The 10817-nt window shown below is 37.7% G+C and overlaps 1 protein-coding gene across 1 annotated transcript in view; it reads right to left on the bottom strand.

The window, feature by feature from the left end:
- Positions 1-1342: 1342 nt before the first annotated feature.
- col25a1 (collagen type XXV alpha 1 chain) overlaps positions 1343-10817 on the bottom strand; it is a 232752-nt gene continuing 223277 nt past the window's right edge. The window contains 5 exon segments of the mRNA XM_084711919.1: positions 1343-5230; positions 7252-7290; positions 9263-9596; positions 9598-9654; positions 9656-9763. Coding sequence (XP_084568045.1) covers positions 9555-9596; positions 9598-9654; positions 9656-9763 — 207 coding nt within the window. The 3' untranslated portion in view covers positions 1343-5230; positions 7252-7290; positions 9263-9554.

Below are 10817 nucleotides of genomic sequence, written 5' to 3'. Positions count from 1 at the left end.
GCGCGCACGCACACACAGAGCCGCAGCTCGCGCAGCTCTCTCGTGCTGCCACCTAGCCGGAGGTTCCCAGCTGACAGACGTTCCTCGAGGTCGGTGATGTATGAGGTGTTTACTGATTGCAGGCTGTTTCAGCACCTGCTGTACAGCTGTTTGAAGAGAGGCCTGTAAGTGTGTGTGTTCAGCGGTGGAATGCATGTAGGGGAGACCGGGGATGGTTGTAAAACTTTTTGTTTTGTTTCAGCAGCTCAGCAGTTGTCCGTGCTAAATCTCTCAAACTTTATGTCACAGTGACCATATTTGTCTCCTACAAATAAAACTCAGTTGGACACCCGAATATGGATTCAGGAATGCACAAATAATGTGATGGAAACAGATATTAAAAAAAAAAAAAAAAAAAAAAGGTTCCAGCCCTAATCAATCACTTATTTAAGACACCAAGATAATTCCCCTCAACTGAAAGATATTTCCATATACTTGCAAGACAAAATCTTTTCCTTTTTCACTATCCCCAAGTTAAAGCGGAGATGGTGGTGGGCTTTAAGTTCCTAAAAGTTGGGAAATATATTTCATAATTATCCCTAATCTGTTCCATTCAGATCAAATAGAGTCAGGGTGCTGCTACTGCCATGTTGGAAATACTGAAGTAGGACCTTAATTAGTATAAATGGTAACACCTGTGTTTATTCTATTTCATTATCAATATGGCTGCTGTGAAAAAGGTGTATTAGTACACTTTAAAAGTAACATTGTGAGTGTATGACTTTGTACTTTCAATGAGTAAAGGTCCACATATATAAAAGTAGCAGTTTTGCAACACTTATGCATACATTTCATTCCTCAACAGGGAGTCAATGACCACTAGGGGGCCCTTAGAGTCACTGTCAGCTGCCAACATACCACTGTTTAAATATTTGACATATATGTTTATCTTTAAAATCAAAATATGTCTGAAAATACACATTAACATGGATTAGGAAAGACAAACAAAACATTCAGTTTATACAATATTGACAAAAGGCTAACCATGAGTCCTTGTGCAATCAGCCAGTTAGCTGCATTATTATCCCAAGTGTACAGACATTCTTGTGAGCCATAATGGATTGTTTTTTGTTTTTGTAACTTCACAGGTGAGAGACTCAAAACTCAAAAACCCCCAACTGAGGTGCAGAGGGCTAACGCAGCTAACATTAGCCATGCTTCAACTGGTGCTGACTGCAGGTGCGGGTAAGTGTGCATAAAATATTTTCATGCTATTAGCTGCAGTTGCTCTAATAGAGAACATAATATTCAACGATTAAGACACTGAATGGGACACTGAGGACGACCAATAAAGGCAAGACTATTGTTTGATGTATTTGAAAGACTGTGTTTATTTGGCTCCAACAGTACAGTCATATGAAATGTCGTCTTGAAATGTGTGAACACAAGGGTCTTCAGAGAAATGTCAATCAAGTGGGTAAAAAAAAAAAGCACTGTAGTACAAATGAAGAACAGAAACGGAGCATAAACCACAACCCCAAAAAAAGGCAGTTGTAACTCAAAAAAGCCACATGATTGTTTTGATTTTTTCCTCCTGTACCAAGGCTGCATTTCGTTCTGGAGAATATGTGGAAATATACTTATTTCAGTAAGGCTGTGGTGCGTTGGAGGGTGTAGACGTTTAAGTTTCCAAGTTTTGGTAAGAGACCAGTGTCTTTTACCATAATGTGGCGTTGTCAATTATCCTACACCACTATTTTAAATCTGGGAGGTTTTGATGAGTGAAATGTGGCTCATGGGTCTATGCTACTGGAAAACTTGACTCAGAGCATTTCTGCAACAATGACGAACACACAGATGTGGCCTATCAGTGAGTCATTTTGGAGCCGCTCACCGGCTCCGTTAATACTGATATGGAAATAAATGTTTGAAATGTTTTGGCACTTCTGCTAACTTCTGCAGAATAAACAAAATTTGACACTTTTACAAGGAAACACAACAATCAAACAAACCCAAAAGAAATCAGTCAAATAAAAAAATCAATTAAAAAATTAGCTGCACATGCTAAAGATACAGCAATTTGTGAGAACAAATACTGTAACAAAGGCTGGAAATCAAAACACAAAATTAAAAAAAAAAAAACGCAAAAATTTAGTAAATATTAAGTAATGGAAATAACATGTTACAACACAAGTGAAGGGACGGCATTTTAGGAAGTATTTAAACCAATCAAAAAGGTTGATATTTAATGAAAGGTCCATGTTTACATTTGTTTCTTCGTCTTCTGGTGAATAAACATTTTCTTTCCAGGTAGTGGTATACAGGGTAGCATGACTGAGCAAACGGAGCTATAGAAATCACAATGATGTTGTGATATTTCAGCTGCATTTGATGCTACACACATGAACCAAAGTATAAATTGCACTTCTTGTCAAATGAGCACACATTTTTAACAGTACATTAATAATCCACTATACATATATCAAACTACATTCAATGTAAAGAGAGAGCGCGCAAGAGAGAGAAAAGAGAAAGCGTGAGAGAGAAAAAAGCTGTGATATTTTACGCAGTTGCATTGGCTGGGCCCGTCGACGTTCAGGCCGTCTGTACTTTGTTGTCATAGTTAGCTTTTTCGACGCACGAAATTAAATAAAAGCAGATGTACTCCGTCGTAAGGCCTATGAGCTAGAATTAAACGCACAGTGATTGCACACTGTTCTGCAATTTGTAAATGACCACCTTCCCTCACGCTGCACCGTTTGCATAACTGCTCTGTGACGCCTTATACAGCATGATCCAAAATTCTTCATAATATCAACAGCGGAAACTGACAACAAAAGCCAAAACAACTGAAAGGAATGCTGTTTAGAACCAAAATGCCTTCATTTAAGAAATTATAGAAAAATAAATAATGTACCACTTAAAATACTGAGACAAATACACAAATATATGCACAAAAAACTTAAAATTGTTACATACATAAAACCCCAACAACAATAAAGAAACCTGTTGTGTAGTTCTTGCCACTGGTAGAGCGCATCAACTGAGCTGCTGTTGACCCACTATCAGATAGCACCATTATAATCTATACAGATGTGCATCCATTCTTTAGAACGATGAGATGAGCTGTACAATCAAACAGAAACCATACGGGAACAAGTCTTCCTCAATCCACCTGTGGTTGCTGCTACATCACAACAAAATGTTGGTTTTTCACTTCGGCCCTTACAGTAAATCATTCATGCATATTTCTAATGTTGAAGAAAAGAAGTATCACCTTGCATAGAACAAACTATGTCCAAAGGCAATTTGAATATAAGAAACATGAAAAGATGAATAAAACTACGGTGAAATACTGCTCCACTTTTTGCTCCATCTGATAAGGAATGTGACATAACTGGCCGCCAGTTAGACTGTGGTGTATTAATGGAAGGATAGCTCTTAATTTGAAGGCGCGTGCATGAAACTGTCGTAACATTGTCATAGCCATGTCATGACACCTGTCATGAGCATGAATGAGACTTTTGTCAATGTTTATGACTTATCATTAAGTGTTATTAAGTCAATTGTCATTTTTAATACAAAGTTGGCATTGTCAGATGTGTATGTTATGACCACTTGACATTAATCAAGCCAATAATGTCTTTGTTATGACAACATGACACTAACCAAGACAACATAACCTGTCAATTTCCCAACAACTCAACATTATCGAACTTAAAATAACTGTTTAGCTTTACATTTTAGCATTACATTATAATGTCATATGTGGCTGCTTTTGACACCGTCATAAGACCATTATAAGTGGGTCATAAACATTATCCCTGACATTAACCATGTCTGACATGGTCAAACCATCTAACGTTTTCATAATCACAAATCATTTTGTCTTAGTTAATGTCAAGTTGTTATAACAAACATATCACCTTGATTACTGTCAAAGTCTCATAACCAGGACATCTCAAACAATGTCAACTTTGCACTAAAAATGACCAAATGACACTGAATGACAACAGTCATAAACTTTCATAAAGATTCATTCATGTTCATGACAGGTGTCATGACATGGTTATGACAGTGTAATGACAGTCTTATGCACACCCCTTCAGAAAAAAAGTGTTACCAATGGAAATTTACCAATTAACTGTAAAATCTAGCTTTTCTTGCACTGTAATACATGTTTTCCATACGTTTAAGACAATACACAAGGTGTAAAAGAGCAGTAATGGAACTGAGATCATTCTGTTCATCATAATCTGCCTTAAACTAAAATACCAGCTACTGAATGTTCAGCTAAATCTGAACCCCAGTCCTGAAACAATGCTTTACGTTTCGGATACACTCACTCAAATCAATGCTTATTTTCAATATTTAAGAAATCCATAAGTAATAAATTGTGTACATGCAGTGAATTGACAACACTGTACAATTAACACCCCATACAACAAGTCCAGGATGAACAAGTAGCATATCTGTTACAACGCTGGAAGTGTTTTACACAAACAATGAGCTTTTTCAAAACCATGAGTAAGATCAGAGGCTGTACAGTCACTGTGAATGCTCAGGTGAAGCTATAACCTACATGCTATTTCAATATTCTGTAAAAACAATTCATATGAAAACAGTGCGCAATGTGTGTCAATACTCTCACAAGTTTTTAAACCAAACACAACATACCCTCCTGAAACAAACACCATTCCAATAATTCAAAATATGATATAAAGTTGTACATTTCTGATAAAGGAATGAATAAAAGCTTGAGGCACCAAAGGCTATTATACACAAAATACAAACAATGTTAAAGAATGAGAGCAAAAACAAAATAAAGAAAATAAAATCATGATTGCATTCTGTTTACGCTCTCAGTAGATCTTGAAGCGCTGCCCATCAGGAGAGGCGGATGCTCCGGCTGATCTCTACGGAGATCGATGAGACTCCATTCCCGTGCTCAGAGGGGGGTCCACGAGCAGGCCTGTCCAATCTCAAATCCACGTGAGCCTGATTTGTTTTCCTGTCAGTGCAGCGAGCCTGCCAAGTTCTCCCCTCCTGTCCGGAGACCGTGTGGCTGCTGCGAGGCACCACACTGATGATGATGATGATGACGACGACGATGATGCCGAGCCACGTGAGTGCAACGGTGAAAAAACCTGCTGATATCATACCCTCTCGCAGGCATCACCACAATAAAGCAACAATAACCAACAGCTTTACTTTCTGGGGATTTTCAGGCTACCAGCCATGGCGTGACTCCCTTGGGAAGATTAAAGGAAAAGCAAAAATTACTAATTCAGAGCTCTGGGGTTCTTTTTTGGCTGCACTTTATTTTACAGTACACTAATAAGACATTACAAAAAAAAAAAAGAAATAATATATACTTTTTCAGACAATATTAGACCCTTTATTAGACTGTTATTAGACTTTATCAGAGAGACAAAAAATGACATATCTTGTTGTTGTGTGCCTCAAGTAGCGTATGATTTCACTTAAGTTCACAGAACAGTTCTGTTGTAATGCATCTCTAATTACCCTCTAATAAAGTCAAATATGGGATCTAACTGTGGGGAAATAAGTATTTAGTTTACAGTTCAGTTCTGTTGTAATGTGTTCTAAATTACTCTGTAAGAAAATGTAATATAGGATCTAACTGTAGGGAAACAACAGACTTTAGTTTACAGTACAGTTCTCTTGAAATGTGCCCTAAATTACTCTGTAAGAAAGTGTAATAAGGGTGTAACAGTGGAAAATAATACACTTTAGTTGACTGTTCTATTGTAATATGTCTCTACATACCCACTAAAAAAATCTAATAGAAGTCTTTAGTTTAGTTACACTTTAGTTAACAGTGAAAAAAACCCCACTATAGTTCTGTTGTAAACATCCATAATTACCCTCTAAAAAGTCTAATAAGGGTCTAATAACAGGTTTAATACTGTCTAATAAAGAACGTATTATTTCTAGTTTTCACATAATTTGAAAAAAAAAAGCACAGAAAAGTTACGTCTTATTAGTGCACCGTAAAATAAAGCGCGACCATTTTTTTTATGTTAGTGTTGCATTTCTTTTCTGCAGAAGCCATGACGCAACCACAAAACAGTGACATGTATGTACAATACATATAAATATAGTTTCAGTATACTACTCATGCTTTTGCAGGGTCAGGGGTGCAATGTTCTGTTTGGCACAGTCTGTTTCTTTTTTTTTTTTTTTTTTTAGTCTTTTAGAAAATGACGCTGCATGAATGGGTGGTGAGCTTGTTGAGACGAAACAACACAAAACACCTAGCGTTTGGTGTTAGAGAGCCAGTCCAGATCCCCGTTCCTGCACCTCCTGCTTCCTCCTCCTCCTTTCCACGTCTCCTTTTCACCCCCGTGAATCTGGCCGGCCTGCGACGCTCCAGTCTGAGCCATGCAAAGACTACAGAGACAAGTTCTGCTGCCAGCCAAGGATCTGAACTCCACCACGATGTGGATGTGAGAGAGCGGACACACACTTTTTTTTTTTTCTCCACACGGTGATGTGAGTAGAAGCAGCTTAGGGCGTGACACTCGGGACAGTTATCTCTTTTTGTTGCATTGTACACATAGACTTCTTTTCTTTTAGACTTTTTTTTAATCCATTAAAAAAACTATAAATACCATAAAAGAAGCATTATTTACAAACTCCATGCGTTTCAGGTTAGAGTGATCACTGCAAGAAAAACACAGGAGAGAGAATGACGTGAAGATGGACATGTTTTCACACATTGTTTCATGACTTGACTTGTACAATCTGGTTTGACACAGTTGTTACGACTCATTTAACAGAAATCCCATGCAAACATAGAGAAGCTGAAACCCACATGAAAAAATTAAACTATAACGGAGTGAACAAAATATTAAGAGTACTTTTTATGTTCATTTAACAGGACAGAGTGAACTATGATTTTGATTCCTTTTTCCAAACCTGATGTGGATTTCCACTGCAGGAACTTTCTCCAGGGACTAGAAACTTTTGGAGGAACTAAAGCTGTTTCCACTGCAAGGACCAAGATCTAAGTTAAGGTTTTACCCTCAAGCAGGTTATGCTTGGGGACTAGGACTTTCCAAAAGCTTCTTGAAAAGTAGTTCCTGAGACTAAAAGTTCCTATTACTTTGTTTGGAAACATGGCTTTAGATGCAAGTCAAGGATACAAATAGACACTTTATTTTAGATACGGCCCTTAAATTTTGTTCACTCTGTAAATGAGTAGCTGCACTAGTGAAGTCAATTATTTTGCTCAAATACTTGTCTTACCTTCTGCCAGCAACCGGGCATTGGTAATCCATCTGGGCCCTGTTGAGAGGAAAGTAGCAGGGAAGAAAACAAACTATTAGGACTGAAACAGGAATGGGAGGTTTGCTGTTAACAGAAGCAGCTAACACAGTGATATAAAGTGTGATAAATGAGTGGCTTTTAACCCACAAGAACACAATACAAAAATGTCAGACTTTAAGATATTCATGACAAAAACACATGCCAATTAAAAAGCAGAAATCTGATTGCATTTGGGAGATCCTGCCTACATCATAGTTACTTCATGGCAAGTTTTCACACAGACAAACTGACTAATTGAGTAAAATAAACCTTTGCATTCAACTAGAAGCGTAGAAAGTTTTTGCATGATGATTACAAACGTATTTCTAGGTACTGAAGACCTGGAAATTCGTTCTATGTGGAGCTGCTGACTTGTGAAAAGTTTATGCATCACTATGTCCATGTTGAAATATTGGGTTTGCAGTATAGTTTAGGGAAGTAAATGTCAAAATACAAATTGCTCAAGCTTCCCCCTGAACTATTGCACCTAATGTCATGTTAAGTTATTCAAAAGGATTTTTATGTAACAGGAACTTAACCTGCAGTAACTATTGTACCATCCTGGAGCTGAAAAACTACAATACGAATGTGTAAGGTAATACAGATTACATGTTTCATTTGTCTTGTTTTTGACAATCTGAGTATTGTGATCAATTCATATTAAATATCTAATGACAGTTACAAGAGGTTTTTTTTTTTTCATTCATGCACATAATACACAGAAAAATCTACAGTAGCTCATGCAAGTCAATATGTTGATGAATCTACTCTCTGATTTTATTATAGTTGTTCCACAGTTGAGTTTCAGAACACTGTAAGAAAATCAGAGAGTTTATCTTCAAATAAAGGTATTGCAGTTTGAATAAATGAATGTACATGTGATTTAATGGGATGACATCTGTGATAAATGAATGTTTTCTTACCTTTACCTCATTTCATTGTCTACACAGTGTGCTTACATAATCACTATGATCTTGCTGAAATCTCTACCAGAGGTGGGACCAAGTCATTGTTTTGTAAGTCACAGGTAAGTTTCAAGTCTCTGCATCCAAGTCCTAAGTGCTTAATTTTGAGTTTTAAGTCCTAAATAGGTCAATGTAATTATGTGTGAGACCAGTTAGAGCCATAGACGGTATATTAAATAGGTTCAATCTCTATTTAATAAACAATCTATGGTTGAAGCAAGTTGTTTGACTAGTTTTTCATGGAGTCATTAGAGCTAAAGTCCAAGCTGGGTTGCAAGTCTTTGATTTTGTCATGTTGAGTCCACACCTCTGATGTCTACCCATGGTGTTAGAACTTCCATGCATATCACAGCATTGTTTCGTGAGCACAAATCATAAAAAAAAAAACATTAAAAAATCTTTCTCATGTTGAAAAGATCTGCAGCAGTGACCAGTTGTTCTTCTCTGTGTGTCACGGTCTGGCCCAATTGGTACAAATACAAGATGGGGAAAGGGGGAGTTAACAGAGTAGAGGAGGGGGTCCATGTGCCGGTAGCGTGGGCATCAGTAAAGGAGTCTGGGTTAGCATCATTAGCATTTTTAGCATAAAAAGCTAACTGGATCCATGGAGGAATCAGCTGAAAGGAAACAGGATTGAAGCAAAACTTTTCTTGCCCAGTTTTAATCAAGGGAAAGGAAGGACTCAGTTAGAGGGATAGATTTAAGTATCAGTTATATCAATAATCATACGTTTATTTTGTATATTTGACCTATAATGATGTGTATTATCTAAAAGAGGCTGCTTGCGGTCAGGAAGTTAGTGAAGTATATGTTAGTGCATGCTTGTTTTTTTTAACAATTCATGAATGGGAAATGTAGTTGCAATTAAAGTAAGGTGTGGTCATGATTCTCAAGCTCTCAAGTCATGCATGGGTTTGCTTTCAGCGGTGACTGAAGGTGAGCGGCATGCATGGGTAAGAGGTGGAGGAAAAAGAGAAATACTGTACCAATTGGCATGGGGCATCCAGCCCGTCCAGACCTGGCTGCCCTGGTTCCCCCTTTTCACCCTTAAATCCCCGGAAACCCTGTTTGCAAAGATGACCTAGGAGTGTTACTGGGAGAGAGGTGGACGACCCTTAACCCCTCGCGTCTGTCCACTACGACGGACGCAAGGGGCTGGGGACGGGGGAGGAGCTGCCCTGTGAGCTGGTTGATACCACAAACCAGCCAAAATGATATGTTTTTCAGTGTTTAATGGCATGTTTTTGTGTCTGGATAGCAGTAATAGACTCTTGTGTCTCATGTTGCTATGGTCTGGTGGAAGCTGGGTATCTGTTTAGCTCACAGAGCGCTCATCCTTGTGCAGGACGACAGCTCTAAACAGCTGGGAGGCGATTTTCCAGCTCACAGATGGGACATACCAATGGGCAGGGTGCATCTAATCCAGGGGCACCCTGTTCTCCTTTCTCGCCCTTAGGCCCTTTTTTGCCCTTCTTTCCCTTCTCCCCCTGTGGATACAACGATTTGGTCAAGTTAACATCACTTTTTTTTTGAACATTTGGGACAGCACTGCTATTAGGAGGGGAGCGATTATTGAAAAGGGAGGCTGTGGCCCACAAAGAGGGGAAAAGACATGGTCAATGTTAGATAGGAGGAGGAGGGGGGAATCAGACCTGAAAAACATTCCTCAGGACAGGAGGAGGACAAAAAAGGGGAATGGTACAGTAGGAGGGAGTCAAAAACAGATCTAACTGCGAAAAGAGGGGTCAAGGGCACAAAGGATGAGAAAGAGTAGCAGGGAAAAAAACCTCCAGAGGCACAGAATTAAATCTACTTCACACTGAAAACATTCAAACTGTATCCCTTCATGTTCGAGTTGGAGTTAGTTTTCTTGTGTCATTCAGTGCATGCATGAGAGAATAACAAAATACAGAATAAAACAGTTCCACATTTGTAATCTGGATACTAAATGTTATCTGATGCTGACACTTATGGCCCCTCATGAGATGAAATATGCAATTTTTGGTATTTAATTGTATTTTTAATTATTTGAATGTGTAGATAATTGTGTTACACTGTATTGTGTGCATGCAAAAACTCATTAGTACTCATAACTCACAATTAAAAGTGCTGCAGTTGTGCCCATTTTTGTATTTTCTTTGAGTTTTACAGAGGCACATTTCCATCAATGTCATGAAAAAATAAAACCTCCTATTAGTCATTGTAAAGAGTAATTTAATTAAAATAATTATTTAGTCTCTTAAAATAATGTCCTACTTATCTAAAAATAGTGAGAAAATTCTGAGATGCTTTCTCTCATATAATTGACTTAGTATTTAATTAATTATTTTGAGATACTGTCCTATTATTTTGAAATAGATCAAGTTTTTTTTGTGCATACATACATACATACATATACACACATACATACATACATAGATACACGTACATACAAACAGATATACATACAAACACACACATACATACATACATACACACATACATATATGTACATACATACATACATACATACAAACACACAAACATACATACATACACACA

Source organism: Lutjanus erythropterus, chromosome 23, assembly GCF_056507025.1.
Source record: "Lutjanus erythropterus isolate fLutEry1 chromosome 23, fLutEry1.hap2, whole genome shotgun sequence".
NCBI lineage: Eukaryota > Metazoa > Chordata > Actinopteri > Lutjaniformes > Lutjanidae > Lutjanus > Lutjanus erythropterus.
This window is presented reverse-complemented; position numbering and strand designations above follow the sequence as displayed.